Source organism: Sphaerodactylus townsendi, linkage group LG05, assembly GCF_021028975.2.
Source record: "Sphaerodactylus townsendi isolate TG3544 linkage group LG05, MPM_Stown_v2.3, whole genome shotgun sequence".
NCBI classification, from domain to species: Eukaryota; Metazoa; Chordata; class Lepidosauria; order Squamata; family Sphaerodactylidae; genus Sphaerodactylus; species Sphaerodactylus townsendi.
The window spans coordinates 1,501,676-1,523,448 of NC_059429.1; the positions used below are offsets into that span (position 1 = coordinate 1,501,676).

A 21,773-nucleotide genomic window follows, 5' to 3' on the forward strand; every position below is an offset into this window, starting at 1 on the left:
TTGCGGAGTTCGGAGAGTCCCGGCGATCAGTTGTTATGGATTGGGACCTCTGCCGATTGGAGGCCAAATATGCTTTAGTTTTGGCAATAGAAATCTAAACACTTATTCCTGATGCTGTTTCATCATAAAGAAATCATCTGAAGACAGAGTCTCGTTACCAAAGAGTCCAGGGGAGCAACAGCTCTTTTGCCTTAACTCTACGGGCTTCGGCCTGCCCCAGATCACAAACCTAATAACTTCTAGCAAAGGGGGTTTTGAGTCTCAAAAGCTCATCACTCAAACATCCGATTGGTCTCTTGAGGTGCTGCTGGACTCAAATCTAGCTATTCTGCTGCAGACCAGCACGGCCGCCCTGACGAGCACAGCCATATTCCCACCTGGCAGAGGGGTAACTAAGGTCAGAAGGTTTGGCTGAGGCAGAGGCAGGATTTGAACTTTGCAAAGATTAAATCATTTATACTCTCAAAGGCTTTCACGGCGGGAATCACTAGGATGTTGTGGGTTTTCCGGGTGGTATGGCCGTGTCCCAGTATTATTTTCTCATGACATTTTGCCTGCATCACAGATGCAGGAGAAAATACTGCTGGAACATGGCCATACAACCCGGAAAACCTACAACATCCTATTAAATCATTTATTTGAGAAGTAAAAACCTCTCCTGTTCACAACCTGCAGATCTCAACAGCAACCTTATTGGGGTGGAGGGAACAGAATCGTTGGTGGGAAGGCTAACCGTTTTGTGCAGTGTTATTTCTGCATATATAGTTTGAGTAAAGAGGCATGTCAGCTGAAATAATACTGGCTTACTTACTCGGGTAGGGAATAACATACACAAGTGGCATCGGGGGCAGAGAGAATGAAGCTTGCATTTTGAAACAGTTGTATTGTACCTCAATCCTTCATACCACGGCTACAGCCTGCAACAGTAATTCTGGGCAAAACAAAATCCAAACATTCAGGGAGAGTGCCTGCTGCATCTCTGAATGACATGCTGCTATGCAGTGAATGATGCAAAGCCTTTGAAGTCAGAGAATAAGCTGCTCCTCCCAAAGAAGCAGAATGGTTAATTTCTGCATACACAATTTATGATTGCCTTCCATCCATGCAGAGATCCTGGCCCAGATCAGTGACTCAGGCAGAGTCCCTGCGTTCAGTTAACCCTTCCTCTTACGCAGTGACATTAAACCTTTTCAGGCCCTAAAGAGGAAGATGGTGTGCCTCTAGTCTGAAAACGAGGAACGTAGATGGTTGCAGAGAGTGTCTTCCCCAGGGGTTGGCATCCCTCCCCCAGTGTCAGAGGCGTAGCTAGGGGAAATTGAGCCTGGTGCAAAATCGAAGTTTTGCTTTCTCCCCCGTGTTTGTGTGTTTATTTTTTAGTGTTTTTCGGTTTTTGGCCTGCAGGGGGCGTAGTTTTCAGGCTAGCAACATCAAAATTTCAGGGTATCTTTAGGAGACTCCTTTGATGATACCTCCCAGGTTTGATGAAGTTTGGTTAAGGGGGTCCAAAGGTATGGACCCTCAAAAAGGTAGCCCCATCTACTATTAGCTCCTACTGGAAACAATGGGAGATGGGGGCACCCCCTTTGGGGGTCCATAACTTTGGACTCCCCAAGCCAAACTTCACCAAACCTGGCTGGTATCAACAGGAGACTATCCTGATGATACCACCTAAGTTTAGTGAATTTTGGTTCAGGGGGTCCAAAGTTATGGACCCTCAAAATGTAGCCCCATCTACTATTAGCTCCCATTTGAAACAATGGGGGATGGGGCGCCAAACTTGGCTGGTATCAGCAGGAGTGTCGCTGGACGATATTCTGAAATTTTAGTGCCGCTGTCCTAAAAACTGCGCCTCCTGCCGGCCGACAAAGTAAAAACACTAAAAATATCAAAAATACATTTTTGCTGCCCCCCCTCCCCCCGGTGCGCGCCTGGTGCGACGCGCCGCACTGCCCAGTGTACACCTGATATTTTGTTCCTGGCTTTGGCAGTTCTGCATAGGTCAAGAGATGGATGACTCCCCCCCCCCCATGTCTCCTTCTTCTTAACTGACAACAAAGGGGCAGCAAGAACAAATAACCTTGAGATTCATCATCATAAGTCCCAATTTCATTTAAGTTCGTGCACATTTATTTATTTATTAAATTTATAGGCCGCCTCATCCCCGAAGGGCTCGAATTCAAAACACTTTGTGTCCTTTTGTAATCCCTTACAAAAAAAGCTTGCAGGGATGACTCCACCTGCTGCTGAAGTTAAGACATATTGAGGTTGAAAGAGAATAGCTTGCAACAGAGGAGAGATTTGAACGAGGTGTGTCAGCCATAATGTCATGGCAGCTACTGTCAGGACTACAATTCCCAGCAATCACCAGCGCCTTTTTGCGTTAGACTGGGAAATCGAGTTGGGGAGCTACGGCAAAACAAAACTGTGTAGCTCCGTCAGAACCAATGAGAGGCCAGGAACTGGGGGGAGGGGAAAAGCTGATTGGTTGCTGTCTGTTTTTGTAAATAGAATAAATACTGGAACTGAGGGCAAGAATCCTCAGTTCCAGCACCCTATAGCAGTGGTGGCGAACCTTTGGCACTCCAGATGTTATGGACTACAATTCCCATCAGCCAATTGGCCATGCTGGCAGGGGCTGATGGGAATTGTAGTCCATAACATCTGGAGTACCAAAGGCTCGCCACCACTGAGCTAGGGCAATCCAAATCAATAACGTTCGAGATAAAATGTATTGAGATAAAATGGCGCCCGGGGGTGACACCTGCTCTCCCCCCCCCCCCCAGGAGCAGCTGGTCCGGGAGTCTGCCAGCAGCATGGAGTGTTCCATAGCAAAGACCCAGGAAGGAGGAAGCCTGTTGCTGCTCTGCATGAGTCATTGCTGCGCTTCCATCTGCCTCTGTCATTGTTGCAATTCTGAATTACCAGCTGAGCAGAGGCTGCTGCCTGGTCTGTCTCTGCATGAGTCGTCAGCAACTTTTAAGAAGGGACACTGGCGACAACAACTCATGCAGAAAGCAGGTTTCTCTGACAAGGAGAAATGCTGATTTCATAACAGACTCAGAACAATTTTCTGGATGCTTCTTTTTTCTTCAACAAACTCTGAGGTTTTGCAGCACGTTAAAGCGAAGACCGGCTTCTTCCCCAGTAGAATTATTGTAGAAGAGATTTCAAACACTTTCGAACATGTAATACTTTTTTTTATTTCAAGGATACAAGGTGTTTTTTTCCTTTTTATTCCAAAAGAAAAAAAAGGGGGGGGGGCATAAACAAAAGGGAGAAACACTTCAACACATGGCCCAGAATAAGAAAATATCTGTTTCACTCAAATGTACCAGATACCAACAGTTATATCCTGACGTGACATTGCTACTGGTTAGACAAAGAATATGCAAAGCTCCCCCAACAGTTTTTCCGCCCTGTAGTACTGGTAGGTGTGAAATTGGGGAGAGGGGGGTGCTCAAGAATTGCTGACAAATGCAAGAGTTGAATCCCAGCAGGACCAGGCCTGCTAACAAAGTGTTTTTAAGTGAATTGGGGGTGTGTGTGTGTGGGGGGGAGAGATATGGCTATTTCAGCCATACAACACCTAGGATCATGTGCAGAAATGGCTAGGGAAAGAAACAGAACACACAGACCACCAAGGTATTTCTACAAGAATGTGGCCACAGTGTGTGTGTGTTAAAGATAGAGATTTGAAAGCAAAGAAGAGTTTTCATTTTGTTTCAAAGCAGCATCTGTGAGACCTTACAAGGCAAAGAATGAATGGCTTCTCCTCCACCAGGGTTGGACAAGACAAATTACAATGAAATACTATTTTTAGATATATATATATATATATATTGTATATAAATATTGCGGGTATCTCAATACTGGGGTTACAGGTGGGGCGGGGAGGGATTCCATTAAGAAAGAAAAAGGAAATAGGGAAAAGATCTGGTGTGGATGGTCAAGAAAGAGAAAAAAGCCTTACAATTCTCTGTCCTCCCCACCCAACCCTTTTAGAAAAAATCAGGCCTCCACATTAAAAAGCCTGACAGAAAAACAGTGCCCCCCCAAAAAACCCCCCCACATACGACAGAAAAACATCTTTTGAGCTACAGAAAGACATGTAGGCAGAGCCACATCTTCACCAGATCAAGACCCCCCCCCACCCCCGTCCAGGAAAGGGGGGGGGGTACCAGAAGGAGGCCAGTGACAAAGACGGCCTCTTGGAATACCTCCCAATGGGTAGTTGTGTCCAATCCCACTGCCTGCAGTGAGAGAGTGTAAAAGAACTTGATTGGGGGACGGGAAGAAAATAAGTTTTTAAACCACTGGAAGGTCTAGTATAATCAGAGATTAGCAATCTTGCTAGTCCACTATAATTAAATTCTTCTGCAAATCTTTTTTCCCCAAACCCCAGCTCCAGGCTGAATCTGGAGGAAGGAGAATATCTGGAGGAGCCAAGAAGTACTTAAGTGCTTCGGACCTCACTGCCTTGGGATTCAGCTGATCCCCCCCCCCACCGGCTAAGAGTCCCGAGACGAAGGGGCTTGGCTGAGACTGAACAGGCGCTTGGTTCCGCAGGCAGATGGAGATCTTGCTAAGAAAAGGCTGAATCAGCTCTGTGGGCTAGCCCATGTTTTCAAGACACCAAGTCAAAGATGCATGGCGGCTTTGACAGCTGGGGTGACAGACGTTAATATGGCTGCCAGGGTACTACATTTTTTTCACTGGGGGTGGTTTAAAAAGATTTCCCTGCATGTAGAAAAGTTACACATCAGGGAAAAAGCACAAAGTAAAAACCTTTCACTGACCTTTTGGCAGGCAGGGAACACTATTATCAGGGAGGCATTAAAATATATATTCCAAAATGGCAGACACTGGAGGATCACAGCCGCCTCCTGTGTCACAAAAGTGTTGGTTTCAGCAGACAGGGATCTGCTGAAGTTGGTCCCAGGTTTGATTTTCACTTGACCGTTTGTTAAGGTGACAAATGGTCCTAAGTATCTTGGCTCAACTGTGCCATTTTGCACTGACAATACAGTGGGAGGCAGCTGCCACTGTCTCACTTCATAGGGAAGGGATGTCATGACACATCCCCTGAGGCACAGATCTGGGAATGTGACTTTCAGGCTCCTACTGGAATGTATCAGTTCCCTCAACATTTCCTTTGTTCGCACAGCTGCCTGCCTCTGTGACCGCTCAGGGGACGCAGGCACACAGCATGAGCCACCCACACAACCCCGGCTTAAGACCCTTCAATGGAGCAGTTTCGTAGCGGGGACGAGGGGTTCTTTGTGAGAAGCGGCACAAACCTGTTCCAACCCATTTGTACGGGTGAAAATTATCACTGTGGTAGTGGAGAACGGGACAAGATGGGACCAGTCTGAGGACCAGGAACAAGGGTGTGGACGGAACAATCCTTCGTGGACAAGGCCCCGGTTTTGAAGGAAGTCGAGAGACAAGGCACGTTAAACGGGGACGAGTGAGGGGGCTGAGGGCGGGCTGAGGAGAAGCCCTCAAGTTCTGCAACAGGGAAAAGTACTGGAACAGGAAGGCCGGGGAGTTTCAAAAGGTCGCAGCAGGTGGCCAAAGAAGGATGCTGATCATAAATTGGCGGTGGTCCTCCTCACTCAAGCCCCCCGAGTATGCTGCCCCTGGCCGTTCGGTATAGCTGCTGGGGCCCTGTTCTTCACACACACAAAACATGGCGGATGAGACCACAATACTGACAACGACCCAAAGATGAGGGAAGGGAGATGCCAATATGGGGAAGGGGCTGGGAGGGTCATGCGTGGCCAATTATTGTGGGGTACCTCAAAGCATTTCTCCTCATGCTCCTTCCAGGAGGACCCCAGCTTGGTCTCCAAACCCCTTGTCTTTGGGCCCATTTCTCAGTGAGCGGGGTCAGCCTGCTACTGCAGATTGAATGCTGGTTCATGTTTGAGTAAAAACCTCCCTGTATGGAGACCACCAGAATGTCAAGGATTCCAGCTCCACCTGTTGCCTGATAAGCTTGCCATGTGCAGGGATTCGTTTATAGAATAAAGCAGCATTCAGAGCTTTGAATCCCCACGTATGGTCTGAAATGGTCTTTGTGAGGAATAGAACCCAGATCTCGGTGAGAATAAAAATTCAGTCCCTTCCTCTGCATACAAAACACACATCTATTTCCCCAGAAGGATTCTTCTAGGTTGGAATATCATCTGAAAGAGGTGGAGGGAGGGAGGGGGAAATCATAACAGAAATCCAAAATGGTTGCCACTGGGCCAAATGGGAATGCTCCAATTCCCACAATAGTCAAAGACAGAGAAGGTCTCTGGTAGTGTTTAATGCACTCCACAGTAAGTTGCGACAGTCACCCTGCACTTTGGGACACCAGGCAGACCCCACAATGACAAGTTCTGTGCACACACACACACTAAGAAAGCCCACAAGTCAAATTGCACACCTCAAGTTTCCAACTCTGGCAGCGTGCTTCATGGGACGGGGCAGGGAGGGGAAGAGAACAGATTGCAAAGGGAAAGCAAGAGGCGCCCTGTTTGGCATCTTGACATTTCTATTCAAGAACCCCAAAATGGGACAGACTAAGGAGATGCGTGCAGTCAGGTTCAACCTTGCTGGTGTTTCACCCCCCCCTCCCCCCCATCTCATTCCCTTCCACCAAGCCTTGTGCCGATACAATCAACCCATCCGTTTCCACCGGCTGGACGGGAAAAAAATTAGTGTCAGGTTACCACTTGGAATGTACAGAAGGAAGTCCGACTCCAGCGCACCCCCCCCCCTGAGCACTCTCGGTGTTGCAGGAGGCGAGGGGGGAGAACGGGGGTCGAAAACCCACAGCGGAAAGCCGGGTGAGGCGGAGGCGGCCTCACTGAGGTAGCGGGACCAGCACTTCCACGTAGTTGAGCGGGAAGAAGCCCGACTGGCCGTTGATCATGCCTTCATACCAGTTCTCGTCGATCTGATTGGTCAATGTGATGATGTCGCCCTCTTTAAAGCCCAGCTCCCCATCGTTCTCAGGCTCAAAATCGTACAGAGCCTTGCAGCAGGGCTGGTCCAGGTGAGCTGCGAAGGAAGCCAAGGCACACCAGTGAAGCCACGCCGACCCTACAGGCAGGCTGGAGACTGGCACCCAATCTGCCTTTCCCACCCACCCACCCACCCACCAAGCCAGAAACCCCACCATCTATTCTGAATCCCCAAATCCAAGTCTCTGCTCCGCCTCAGAAGCTCAACGGGTGACCCGGGGCCAGCAAACAACCCTTCGCTTAACCAGCCTCACAGGGCTGTTGGGCAGGTAAAATGTTGGAGAACAATGGAAGCCACACTGGCCCTCCCCAACCACAAATGAACTAAATGATAACAATTATTGATTGCCCCTGTACCCCTTACACACATTGTTTTAAAATGCAAAGCATGATTCGACTGCCTTCACTTTCACAAACCGTTAGCCCATTTTATCCCCATTTTGCAGACCAGAACCTGAGGCTGAGAAGGCCCACGCTGACAATTTTCTAACTGCGCTTTACTTTTTATTCACCACATCCACAGCCAGATAGAGATACGAGATTTTAAAAGCCGCAGGCATCTCTCTCTCTCTCTCTCTCTCTCTCTCTCTCTCCCATAAATTTACAGTTATAGCAGCTAAATGATCCGAATTTCTGTCTGTTTGGTATGCTGGACTTAACCTTAGATTAAATCTGACGTTGTTAACCAGGGTTTTGTTTGCCAGTTTGTTGATGGAATCCTGGGCGATTTCACCATGGTTAATGTGGATGCCAAAGGGAATGCAATAACCAAGGTTAACAATGTTTTCCTTATCATCTGAGTGCATTTTCCAGCTTCAGACCCCTTCTCATGAGAGAATCCTGATTGGTTGAACCACAGTCCCAAAGGACCAGGGTTATGACTCACAGGAGAGAATGCGTACTTGAGTGGTGGGATGTAGCCCAATCTCCCCTTCCAACATCCTAAAAGAGCGCCAGCATTCCTTTTGCCCTGGCTGAAGCAATCCTCTAACAGAATGACTGAACTCGGATGCAAATCAAACTCGCAGCCACTTCGCCCTGCAGCTCTGGGGAAGAGGCGACGCCAGACCTGCTGCCCTCAGCAGTGATAGGAGGACTCACGCAGTTCCTCAGTGCAGGCTGGCAAGAGTGTTAAGACATCCACAGTTTTAGGACGATACTATCCATCCCAGATGACACAACCATTTGCAGTCAACAAAATTCACCCAGACAATGATGAGCACATTGGAGGGAGGGGGGAAGAGGGGTAGAATTCCCAAGTGAGACAAAATAATTACAGGGGGTCAATACTGGCTGCATGGTTGACTATCCCTTCCATTAAAAGGAAAAAAAGAAGTCTCTGCATGTAGAAAACTAGTAAACCAAGGAAATAGGGAGGTTACCACTCTTCTCCTTTCCATACTGGGTTTAGAGCATAAGAACATCAGAAAGAGCCTGCTGGATCAGACCAGAGTCCATCTAGTCCAGCCCTCTGCTACTCGCAGTGGCCCACCAGGTGCCTTGGGGAGCTCACGTGCAGGATGTGAAAGCAATGGCCTTCTGCCGCTGCTGCTGCTCCCAAGCACCTGGTATGCTAAGGCATTTGCAACCTCAGATCAAGGAGGATCAAGACTGGGTAGCAATAGATCGACTTATCCTCCATAAATCTGTCCAAGTTCCTTTTAAAGCTATCCTGGTGAGCGGCCATCACCACCTCCTGGGGCAGCATATTCCAAACACCAATCACACGTTACATGAAGAAATGTTTATTATTATTATTATTATTATTATTATTATTATTATTATTATTATTATTATTATTATTATTATTATTATTATTATTATTTATTCCACTTTTATACCGCCCTCCCCCAGAGGGCTCAGGGCGGTTCCTTTTATTAGTCCTAATTCTTCCCCTGCAGCATTTTCAATGGATGGCCCCTGGTTTCTCTGTGTTAGAAGTTCTGATGACAGAAAGAAAGCAAATACTGCACATCATTTTTTTCGCTTGGATAGCCCGAGCGATTCCAATCTCATCAGATCACAGAAGCCCAGCATGGTCAGTCCTGGCTAGTACTTGGAAGGGAGGCCACCAAGGAAGTCCTGGGATGCTATGCAGAGGCAGGCAATGGCAAAACCACCTCTGCTGGCCTCTTGCCTTGAAATTACCTCTGGGGTGACCATAAGTTGCCTGTGACGTGATAGCGCTTCCCATCACTACTTCGTACCATCTTGACTTCTAAGATAACATATCCTTCAATTTTTTTAAAAAAGAGAAAGATTCTGTGCCAAAATAGAACATTATTTTCAAAACTGACTCTGCTTCTTGGCAAAACTGCCACACCAAACACCAAAAGCCCCAGCATTTGGCCACAAGAGGTCACACTCAGGAGTCTGAGATAATCACTAGACAACCAATTTTCTTCACACCCATGAGGTCTAGGATCTTGCTTTAAAAGATTTTTTAAAAAAAGAACTGGATATGGAAATCACCAAATGCTCATGCATGAATGCACACAGGGTTATTGTGGACAGGGGGGAAAAAACCACACACACACACAAACCCCTGCTCCTGGACACAAATTGGCCTGGAACTTGAAAAGTTAATATAACAAAAGCGAATCCAGCAATATAAACTATCAGCTTAAGGAAAAAGATGGCTGGGGAACGCAAGAGGGAAAGTCCACACTGCATGCGGGGGGGGGGGGGGGGGGGGGGGAGGAACTCACAAAAATTCCGGCTGGGGGTCCGGGATGGTTTTTCGGATCGGAAAGAGGAAGAAGCTGCTTCCAAAAGAAAACAAAATAAAGACAGACATGCTTTTATTTTTCAAAAATGCAACAACATTTAAGTAAACTGCTCTCAACCAGACATCCTGGGGAAAGGCAGGGTCGGGTAGCAGTCAGTTAGTTAGGAGTCACGTGGAGTAGCAGTCGAGACCTCCAGGTTAGGTTTGGGACGGCAGAGGAAATGGGGCAACACAGAAAGCAGGGGAGACAGCTAACCTCTCTTCCCCTACCTCAGAACAGCCACGGAGGTCACAGCAGCACAGTTGCTTAAGATGCAGCTTTTGCGGGATCAGTGTCCAAAACCACAACAGGGGAAGGCACACCTTTGTGCCCTTTGTGTCCCCCATCCCTGCTGTGGTGATGTATTAAAAAAGTAACCACAGCACATGCTTTTAAAATGTCACTTTTCTTTTTTGTAATTTAAACCTTGATGCTATTCTTCAGCAGCTTATGTTGAGAGCTCCCCACACTGCCACCAAAAAAGGGAGTCTGAAATGAAATAACAATCCAGTATCGCCAGCCCTGCAAGAATCTCCTTTGCTTCTGGGCAGAACAGCAGCTAGAAATTAGCAGAAAAACACCAGCTTTGGAGAACTGGTCTCCCAGTTCATGGGACAGAGAAGGGGCATCTTTGAATAACTTCCTTGCCTTTTCCAAAGAGTGCAGCTTTCTGTGCTTGTAGGTTTGCAGGAGGGGGTTAGAAAGACAGTCAAGAGAACAAACACACTTATGCCCAACTACAAGGGTGCCCTGCGGCACCTGCCAACACCTTTCCTGGCACCTGCCAAGGGTTTTCAGAAAGTGGGTCAGCTGGGGGACTTGCCCAGCAAGGCTTCTGATGGGCTATGTGGAGAAATGATTCCCCCCCTTTTTTCCCTCCTCCCCCACTCCAATCAGGTATCATAGATTTGGAGGACTTAGAAATTCCAGATGAACATCAGGAAGAGCTACCTGACCTAGGGGGGAAAGATATCTTGACCCAGCCTGACCAGGCCAAAAGAGGGTGGGGTCTGGGATCTGACAAAACTCTGGGAAGAGAGGGGCGAAGTCTCTCCTCTTGCACTTTCTGCTGGGTCACTGAAGGGAACAGACCTCTTGCCGGGGCTGTGCAGACAGCAGCCATTTTTGAACCATGTGCTCATCCAGGGAGCTCACTCAGCCTGCCAGGTAATGAGAACTCTTTGAACATTGCAACCCTCTAAGCTTTAAGAGCCTACCCTATTTTCAACAACTGCTAGGGCAGTGGTGGCGAACCTTTGGCACTCCAGATGTTATGGACTACAATTCCCATCAGCCCCTGCCAGCATGGCCAATTGGGAATTGTAGTCCACAACATCTGGAGTGCCAAAGGTTCGCCACCACGGTGCTAGGGTATGTTTAGCAAGAGGGACAGGGGATCTGCGTTTACATCTCCTTTGTTTTGGAAACCCTTGCTCAATCTGGTGCAGCCCTAAAATATACTTGTGACAATTTTATTTTTAATAAACACTTTTAAACCTTAGATGTAGAGAACCGTTTTCTGTACCATGAATGCCCCACCGTCTTGGATGCGCTATCGAAACAGGAGGGGGGAGGAAGGTTGGCAGCTGGCGAGCAGCTTTTCCTCCGGGACCTCCAATCTGCCCTGTGAAACCCAAGAGAGGGGAACCGAGGGAAACTGAGGCAAGGCTGGAAAGGAAGTTGGGGAATCCTGGCCTTCCCCAGCGGGCAAGTTCCTCAAATTGGCCAGGTGGTGGCAGCGGTTTGCCCAGAGAGAAAGCAAGCCCTCCCCAGGAAAAGTTGGCAACCCCTGGGAGAGGCTTGGGAGTGGAATAGGGCCTGCCAGGCAAAGCAAGCCCGTTCCGCCACAGGCTACTATGGGTTTGATTGGATGTACAGATTTTTAAAAATGTTGCTTTGGAAGCCGCCATCACAGCATCAGGATCTTCTCTGTATGACTGAAGGTAAACTGTGGCAGCCATTTTGCGGCTGCCCTTGCCTCCTGCGGCAGCCATTTTGTGTGTCAATTTTGACATGGCATTGTGTCAGAATTTCAAAAGTGCCCACAGGCTAGAAAATCAGATTGTTGGATCACCCTCATTTCTCTGCTTTGTCTGCTGGCAGTGGATCCTCGGGGTCTCAACCAGGGACGTAGGTATAGATTTTTTTAGGGGGGGGGTTCGGGGGGGGCCACACCCCCACCTGCCCCTAGGGCATGGCCCCGCCCCTGGCCTAGCGCTTATAAAAGCAGCTCTCCGAGGCCGGGGACAGCAGACTCCCCTGCCCTGCCCTGCCCTGCCCACCCTCCAGCTGGGCTCCCAGCCAGCAGTTCCTTCTGCCCTCCCCTCTGGGCAGAGGCATAAAGGGAAAATGGAGCCCGGTGCAAAATCTGAGCCCCCCCCGGGCAGTCGCTGTGATGCTGGAATCCACCCCCAAACAGCATCATTTTCAAAGGTGTTTAAAGTAGAGAGCCCAAATTCTCCTTTTAAATCTACCTTAAAAGGAGAATCTGGGGTCCCTAGTTAAACAACATTGAAAGTGATGCTGTTTGGGGGTGGATTATCCCCCACCCTGAAACAGCATCACTTTCAATGTGGCGTAGCGGTTAAGAGCAGGTGCATTCTAATCTGGAGGAACCAGGTTTGATTCCCTGCTCTGCCACTTGAGCTGTGGAGGCTTATCTGGGGAATTCAGATTAGCCTGTGCACTCCCACACACGCCAGCTGGGTGACCTTGGGCTAGTCACAGCTTTTCGGAGCTCTCTCAGCCCCACCCACCTCACAGGGTGTTTGTTGTGAGGGAGGAAGGGCAAGGAGATTGTAAGCTCCTTTGAGTCTCCTACAGGAGAGAAAGGGGGGATATAAATCCAAACTCTTCTTCTTCTTCTAAACTGAGGACCTCAGATTCTCCCTTTAAATCCATGCCAAAGGGGGTGGATTTAAAAGGAGAATCTGGGGAAATTTGGGGGGTGCCTGCTGTCAGGGGTGCAATTGTTAAGTTAGAAACACCAAACTTGCAGAGTATCTTTAGGAGACGCTCCTGTTGATACCTCCCAGGTTTGGTGAAGTTTGGTTCAGGGTGTCCAAAGTTGTGGACCCTCAAAGGTGTAGCCCCCATCTTCTATTAGCTCCCACTGGAAACAATGGAGGATGGGGCACCCCCTTTGGGAATCCATAGCTTTGGACTCCCTGGACCAAACTTCACAAAACCTGTGTAGTATCATCAGGAGAGTCCCCCAAACAAGCCCTGAAAGTTTGGTGCTGCTAGCCCAAACTATGTGCCCCCTGCAGGCCAAAAACCGAAAAATCACTAAAAATGTTTAAAAAACGCACAAACGGAGGGGCGGAGCTTTGAACATGAATGGGGGGGTTGAACCCGAGAACCCCACCTTACCTACATCCTTGATCTCAACAGGAGAATTAATCTCAGTCCCTGCGACCCAAGATCCTTTAATTGGAGGTGATGGGCACTGAACTTTGGGGGGTCTGCTGCATGCACAGCAGGGGCTTGACCGCTGAGTCACCCTTGGCACCTGCCCACACACACGGCCCATGCATGGGAGGGGGGCAGGTTTACTTTACCAGGATTTGGAGAGTAGGGCTATAAGCCCAGTACCACAAATATGGTCTATTTATCTTTATGGAAATAAAAAATCCCCCACTTTATGGCAAGAGATGAGTCTGCCATTGGGGGGCTGCTACAGATGGTTGAGCCCTGCCCACATGCCACAGATTTCCCCCCCCCCCCAATGATGTGGGGTCAAACCCCCTATTTCCACCAACTCTTTCCCAAACTTAAAGCTGCCATCTACTGATTTACTTGCGGGGGCATCTTTTGTGTCCCTGTTCTTTAGGATATGGCATAGAGAATCTTTCTGTGGTTCAAACACTGGCTGACGGCCACTGCTTTGGGGGCACCCTTAAGAACCCCCCCCCCCTGCAAAGTATGGAATGAACCAGAGGTGGGATCCAGCTGGTTCTCACAGGTTCCTGAGAGTGGGTCACTAATTATTTATGTGTGCCGAGAGGGGGTTACTAATTGGGTCCGCTCAGAGGCAGTGGCATATCTGCCTAGGGACAAGGGGTACCCGATGTTCCCGGGAGCATCCATTGCAGTCACGTTGGGGGGCGCCGGCGCCAAAATGTCCCCCCACACAGACTGATTTTGCAAGCCCCAGCAAGCCGAATTAAGGAAGCCTGACATAGCCCCGCCCACTCTCTACGGTGGCCCTGAGTGTCCAGAGGACTGGGGAGCTCTGCCTTCCCGCCCTCTCACCCAGAGTGCAGTGCCTTATTCTCCATTAAGTCCTTGCCATTGCTCTCAGTCTCAAGCCTTCTCTCCAGCAGACAGGCGCCGGCCAGCACAGGAGAAGTCCATAGGTCGGCTAGGGAGGCAATCTCTGCCCTACCTGCAAGGTGTTTGTTGTGGGGAGAGGAAAGGGGGGCGCACGCGTTTGTTAGCTGTTTGGATACTCCTTAAAGGTAATGTGCAAATCCAAACTGCACTTCTATCCCTAAAATCTTGTTTGCAGTTGTGAATGGCCTTGATTGGGGGGGGGCGGGGCACATGAAGCACCTGGCTTCTTAACTTTTGCTGTGGGGCTGGGCTGTAATCTGGAGAGCTGAGTTTGATTCCCCACTTTCTCTGTCCCACCTGCTGCACCACGAGGTGTTTGTTGTGGGGAGAGGAGGGGGGGCGTTCGTTAGCTGTTTAGAGACTCCTTAAAGCGAACTGCACCTGAGGCGTGCACGCCCTGCGTCCTTGCCACAGCCCCACCCAGGAATGCCCCACCCCCGAAATGCCCGGCCACACCCCCATCGTGCCCCGCCCAGCCCCATTGGCCACTGTTTGAATCCCACCACCATGGGAACCTGTTACTAAAATTTTTGGATCCCACCACTGGAACCAACTACCTTTTGAGAGGGGTCTTTTTGAGCCATCCTCACCTGAGACTTTGGGGGCGGGATTACAGGAAAAGCCTCCGTTCGATTGGTCAGGCTCTGCAAATTCGTACGACTCTCGGGGCTTCGGTTTATACTCCCGTTTGGGGCGTGAGGAGGCTTCCATCACTCTGGAGACAGAAATTTGGCATTAATGAAAAGAATCAGCTTTGGAGGCAAAACAAAGACAATCTCGTGTTGAGAGTGGGCATGAATGAAAAATAAGAGTTATGCAGACTGGATGAAGAAGCTCTGGCATCCCGTTCTATGCAGTATTTTTAAAACTGTGGCAGATGCTCAGTTATGCACCCCACCTAAGCCCAGTCAAAGGCTACCATGTGCGACGAGGCAGAAAGGACACAACACGAAACTGAATCACACAACTGCTGGATTTGAAACCAAAAGCACCTTAGAGACCAACAAGAGTACGAGTTTTCAAGGGTCAAATCTCCCTTCATCAGATAGCTTTGCCTCTTGAAAGCTTCGTATACCCTGAAAATCTTGTTGGGTCTCTAAGGTGGCACCAGATTCTAATCTACTGGCTGTGCTGCAGCCCACCGCCTCTACCCTCTGAAACTATAACTCATGGAGCACAGTCCCCAAAGTTCATTTAACCTGAGAGTAAAACAAGGCTCCCAGAGGAGGGAAATTTGAGAAGCCGTTTGGATGTGAAAGATCATGGCTTATAAATTTCCGCCTGTCATTTTGACCCTAGAAGCAGCGGGGTTTTGACCACTAAGGGCTGAACTTCAAGAAAGTCTGGCACCCCGTGGCTTTCTCCTGGTCACTTCTGTTGGATGGAACTGGAACTGGATCCAGAGCCATGGTTGTGCACCTGATGCCACACGCTATGGAGTTCCAGTTGGATTTCTCCCCTGAGAATCCAGGTAGCCCCACACTTGCCTGCGCTTGAGTTTATCTGCGAGCTCATCCAGGATCTGCACCGCTTGCTTGTGGTAGTCGAGCTGGGCTTCCACCAGGGCGGACAGCTGACTCACCTGTTCGATCTGCAAGAAAGGTAGAAGCCAACAAGCGGAGTTTAACACCCAGCTGGTGTGGTACGGGGTTGCGGAGCAGAGTGTAGCAGTTAAGAGTGCTGGGTTTGCAAAACCCAGGTTTGAGCCCCCGCTCTGCCACGGAAGCTTTGCCGGGCAACCTGGGGCCCCACACTCTCAGCCTAACCTACCTGGCAGGGCTGCCATGAGGATAAAATGCAGGAGAGGAAAATGAGACAGGCTGCTTTGGGTCTCCACTGGGGAGGAAGGTGAGGCGCAGATGAAGCAAAGGAATAAAAATAAATAACCCTGGTCCAAGGAAAAAAGGGGGGGGGCAAGGGATGGTTGGGAGATTCCTGCTCAACGACAAATCTCACCCATCTCTGTTCTAACTCAGACGAGGGTATTTGTTTATGATCTGGATAAGTGGAAAATGGGTTCATTCTGTTTTTGACCATCATATTCTCTGAAAAACAAGTCCAAGACCAACTGTTCTGTATGAACACAATGAGCTCGCGCTCTTGCGGAACAGCGGTCATGTCATATTTCTCAGAGAAGTCCCTCAGAAATTTTCACTGCTTTCTTTCAGGAGTCGAGGAAAGATTAAACTTATATTCTTAGGCACTGACTAGCCACGTACGCTTTTACTGCCATTATATTTCTTCTTTCCTGTGGTTGTTATTAGCAGCTGTTTGTTTTGCATTTTTCAAATTTTACTCTAAGTCCCTTGAACGCCTTGGCAGAAAAAAAAATATGGTGCCAAAGTGAACATCATGAATATATCAAGAACAATTATTGTACACAGATCTTCTGCAAATGTTGCAATAATCATTCTTAGCATATTCACAGTATTGGCTGCAACCCCATATTTTTTTCAGTTTGAGCACATTTGTGGCATTACAATGTTTAGAAGAAACAATATGCAAGCAATCAGTTGGCTTAGATTTAAACATCAAGTCAAGTACAGACCTGAGAAAACCTTTTGGATGTGCAAACCACGAAACAGAAATCTTTCCTTGTTCTGGACCAAAGCATGCGGGGAAAACGAGTGAAATGAAACAAGAATATGTATCGCCGAAGACTTTCATGGCCAGAATCTCTAGGGCAGTGGTGGCAAACCTATGGTACTCTAGATGTTCAAGGACTACAATCCCCTATGGCCAATTGGCCATACTGGCAGGGGCTGATGGGAATTGTAGTCCATGAACATCTGGAGTGCCATAGGTTCGCCACCACTGCTCTAGGGTGTTGTGGGTTTTCCAGGTTATATGGCTGTGTTCCAGTAGCTTTTTCTCCAGACATTTTGCCTGCATCTGTGGCTGGCATCTTCAGAGGATCCTCTGAAAATGCCAGCCACAGATGAAGGTGAAACATCAGGAGAAAATGCTGCTGGAACACAGTCATACAACTTGGAAAACCCACAACAACCCAGTGAAACAAGACTGTCAAGAGGTCAAAAAACATGCAGCCCTCTTGAATCCGCTGCTCATTCAAGTTTCTTCCTGGCAAGACCGGCCCTCGCAAGCCATACAATGAGATATAGAAACTTTGTGTGCTTGTTTACATTTCATAGCGTCCCGATTTTCTAATACGCTACCCTTACTTAGCCTTTTTACAACACTTAGAATGCTCAAATGGCTTGGCGAGATTTAGCGAGATGATGCTCCTTCCAACATCCCTGCCAGTCAGAACCATTACAAAGTGCTTTTCAAATGGGCTATATAAAACAACAAGGGATGGAGGGAAACGGCCAGTAACATGCTTGCAAGGACTGGGAAGGCTTTAAGAAATCATACCTGTTATTCAAATTACTGCTTATATATTTACCACCCACTTAGGAAGAAACCACAAAGCAGCTGCTGGAATTCAATTAAACAAGTCATGTGTGTTGTGCTCTGCCTCACACGCAGTCCCACCCTCAGAGCAGTAAATACAACCAAGACCTGCTAAAGCACTCAGAACTCCAAAACCGGGTGGTGTGCAGATGCTATCAGAGCACCTTGGAAGTTCTCCTTCAGTGGCATTGAAGCAGTACAATACTTAGGTGTTCTTTGAAAGCACTTCACAATTTCATAGTCAGCAGTGAAACATCCCTGTAAGGTAGGCCATTATGATTACACCCCCCCCCCCCCAGTAACTGGAGATTTTGAGGTCCAAATGACCAGCCAGTGGCTTCTTAGTTAAGAAGAATAAGAAGACGAGTTTAGAGTTATATGCTCACATCAGTCTCCAAGAGGTTATGCATGCTTGTCTCAGCAACCTCCTTGGATTCCTCAAACTTCTCCAGGGCTTGCCGCAATTCTTCATCGGGGATCTTCCCCTGGCGCTTCTTCTTGTAGTCGAAGTCTAAGCGCCGGCCCTCTAGCTTCTTTAGGTGGTGCTGGAGAGAATGAGAGAGGCTCAGTAGCGGTCGGAAAGCATGTAGAGAACCAAGAGGCTGCCTGGAGTCCAGGGCTCAGCCTGCTCTGAACGGGAACCTGAGGGAGGAAGTCTCAGAGAGAGAAGAGGGGACAGTGTTGGTTCCAGATTCGCAGGCACTACCTGTAGATGCAGAGACCGAGCAGCCAGAAGTTCCTGCAGGATCAGGTCCCCAGGCTCAGGCAGAGCATTCCGGCTGGCATCCACAGCCAGGTTCAAGCTCTGAGATTCCCCAGGAAGAGCTGAGCTCTGGGGCTCTTTAGCCCCTTGATACAGAGCCAGAGGGGACCCTGACAGCTCCCTCGCCCTCCCCCTCCATCTCCAGAGCCCCAGGAGGAGACTACGTGCTAGCTTACAGCAAAGGAAATGCAGCAGCAGGTTAGCATAGGGCAGGGGTAGGGAACCTGCGGCTCTCCAGATGTTCAGGAACTACAATTCCCATCAGCCTCTGTCAGCATGGCCAATTGGCCATGCTAGTAGGGGCTGATGGGAATTGTAGTTCCTGAACATCTGGAGAGCCGCAGGTTCCCTACCCCTGGCATAGGGTGAGCTAGAGTGGATACAGAGTCTTTTCAGGAGCCAGGCTAGAGTAACCCAGCTGTAAGAGGTTATGGCACAAGGGAATGGGAGGCTGGCTATAAAAGAGCTAGCTGGTAGGGTTGTGATTTAGTTTGCAGGTTACTGTTTCTTGTCTTGTCTGGATTCCTTGTTCTGTGCACATTAAACTTCTGAGCCTGCTAAAACCTGTGTGTGGACTATCCTTGGTTCCTGAGGGCCTGACTACGACAGGCTGGCTGCATTCCAGGGTCCACAGAAGCCAAAGGGCACATCTGGGTAGTGGGATGGTGCCCTCCTAGGTGGCCCCTGTACCTTAGGATCAAAATCACACCCCCCCCCCCCCCCAGAGGCACTGTGCCTTCACTGCTGGGTATCTGGATTGGCACAGGCCCCTGTCAACCACCAGGAGACCGGCATGGAGGGACCTTGCCAGACTTGACTATGGAGATTAAAAGCAATGGAAAAACTTGCATCAAAAGGCCAAGAAGGAATAAAGTGGCTGCACCAGTCACAGGAGATTAAAGAACAGGCCAAGGAAGGCTGATGATACCAAGTATGGAAAATATGTTTTTAATTATCTTGATAGTCACAACAGTTTTTCAGAAAACAGAATAATATCAGTGGCAAAGGACTCTTCTGTATACATTCTACACACCCAGCTACACAGAAGGGTCCTTCTACCTGCAGTCTGTGGCTGATCTTGAGACTCTTTTTGGAACAGCCACTGCAGGACTAACAGCCATGATCAGCCCCTGTCTGATGCTGCTCTATGTCTCCTGCCTGGGGTGTGGGATGCTTTCTCTCCTCATTGTCAGCAAGTCCTTCATCCACTTTTTCTTGGTCAGCCAGCTGGTGGGGAGAGTGGGGGGAGGTTAGAAAACTCTTACGGGGGAGGGATTTACAAAATCCTGGGAATCTCCCCTTCTCTCTAGACAAGACACGAATGGGTTAAATGTCCTCTGGCTGAGGAACTGTTACTGATTCAAGCAGCACGCGCACATATGTGCCCACAAGAATGCGCACTGTTCCCCTAGCTGCCGTGTGATTTGCACGGAACCACTATTTTGCTTTCTCCTGTGTAATGCAATGTGGGGATGGTTAGGGGGTCAACGATCTCTTCTTTCCCAACCCCAAGAGTTGCAAAGAACGCTGCCATCCGCACAGGCGCTTGAAGGCATGCACGGATCCGTGCCACACTTGGCTCCAGAACAGGCAGCTGGCCTCAGGAGCTTAGAAAATAGGGGAGCTCCAGTCTGAAAGGCCTCCAAGTCAGGCCTGTCTCCCCACCAGCTGGCTAACAGAGGAAAAGTGGGTGACGAAGTTGAGGGCAATCTACCCCAAGACAGCGTGGGCCCCAACCCACCAATTTCTTGACCTCCCCTCTTTCCCTAAGCAGCCATCTGGCAAACCTAGCTGCTGCAGAAAACAGAAAGGAAATCAAAGCCCAACCTATATAAATACGCTGGGAATGAAAAAAGGGTTGAGAAAAACAGAATCAATGGTTAAAATTAACAATACGTCCCTATTGCACAGGGCTTAAAAATAATATAAAAACAATGTTAAAGTCTTAACATTACAATAATTCAATAGATATCTGAATCCAAATATTGCATCTCCAATGACAATAAAAAATGACAATAAATGTGCAATCTATTTCAGGTTTTACTGTTGTTGGAAATGCAAATCTTTGGATTCAAATATCTATCGAATTACTGTAATTCTAAGACTAACATTGTTTTTAACATTAGTTCTTTAAACACTGCCGAAGCAACATTGAAAACATTTGCACAGCCGACCAAATCTCAAATGGCCAATCAGAAGCTTTGCTGGGCAAAAGCCCCACCTGGCCCCGCCCACTTCCTGCAAACACTCGGGCACCACGTTGGGGACCCCAGCTTTCAAGCAAGATTACCTGGATCTCTTTCAAGTCTTTATCACACAAGTTCTGAAGGGGGTCAATGAAGTTCTGTTTGACTTCGATGTCCAGGGAGTCCTTCACTTCAGCCAGGCGCTTCATGGACTCGCCAGCATCAAGCAGCGCGTCGCCTTGACAGGCAGAAAAAAAGAAAGAGCAGGGGACAGGGGGGAAAGGGAAGCAGAAAGCAGGGTGAGCCCAAGGCCCATCTTGGGAAGAAAATGGCATCAGAAAGGTCTGGCTCACTCACACTGAAAGGTGATTTCCAACCACAGCCAACCAGTAGTGGTTGCGAATAAGACCAGCATGTTTGTTTGTCTGTCTATTATGCACAGTCACTGACCAGGCTTATAAATAAAATAAAACCATTTAAAACCTCCAAAGTCTAAATATAAAATGTATTCTGTGTAAAAAGAATCCATAATACAAGATTTGACATAAGGAAAAACGTCCTTTCTATTTTTCTATGCCTTGTGTGTAACTAGTGAAGTATGCAAACCCTCCCCCTCTCTCCCATTTCCTGGAGAAGGGAGTAGTCTGTCGCTGGCCTTGGGCAAACCCATTAACAATGCTGTATTCATACTAGACTTTTCTCATGCGGGCAATTGTGGGAATCAATGGGGGGGGGGGGGGGACACCTGGATGGGCAATGTTTGATGCACCAGCTACAAAAGGTTGAGCACTAGCTGTGGCTTTTTGCAGCCCAGGTCTTCACACAGTTCAATAAAGCTCTTGAACCAATCTTGAGTCTCAATTATTGACTGGACTCCACAGACCCTTAGATGGGGCAATGATGTCATAGCTCTTTTGAAGAAAGGGGATTTCAGAAAGGGGATTTCAGGACAGTTACGTAGACGGCGAAACTAACCTACTACAGGTGGTTGTGGTGGGTTTTCCGGGCTGTGTGGCCGTGGTCTGGTGGATCTTGTTCCTAATGTTTCGCCTGCATCTGTAGCTAGCACCTTCAGAGGTGTATCACAGAGGGAAGTCTGTTACACACTGTGTCCAGTGAGAAGGGAATGTTTTAATGAGGTATATATTGTCCATGTTTCCAGGTGGGGAACCAATCAGTGAGTGTTTGGGTGGAACTTGCTATGCAAAGGTGTGGTTGATAGTATAATATTGCAGGTGGAGTTTTTTAGGTAACCTACTACATTCCCCGGTGGAATTTGGAGAGAACGTCCGGC

At 48.5% G+C, this 21,773-nt stretch overlaps 1 protein-coding gene across 5 annotated transcripts in view; it reads right to left on the reverse strand.

Moving 5' to 3' along the window:
- Positions 1 to 3,180: 3,180 nt before the first annotated feature.
- Positions 3,181 to 21,773, reverse strand: part of SH3GL1 (SH3 domain containing GRB2 like 1, endophilin A2) — a 69,017-nt gene continuing 50,424 nt past the window's right edge. For 4 of the 5 annotated variants that reach the window (XM_048496722.1, XM_048496723.1, XM_048496724.1 and 1 more), the window contains exons 6-11: positions 20,584 to 20,717; positions 17,917 to 18,075; positions 15,604 to 15,707; positions 14,707 to 14,831; positions 9,722 to 9,775; positions 3,181 to 7,050 (exon numbers count right to left, since the gene is read on the reverse strand). In XM_048496722.1, coding sequence (XP_048352679.1) covers positions 6,854 to 7,050; positions 9,722 to 9,775; positions 14,707 to 14,831; positions 15,604 to 15,707; positions 17,917 to 18,075; positions 20,584 to 20,717 — 773 coding nt within the window. In that variant the 3' untranslated portion in view covers positions 3,181 to 6,853. The remainder of the gene's footprint in view (positions 7,051 to 9,721; positions 9,776 to 14,706; positions 14,832 to 15,603; positions 15,708 to 17,916; positions 18,076 to 20,583; positions 20,718 to 21,773) is intronic. The other variant, XM_048496725.1, reaches the window with a different exon arrangement.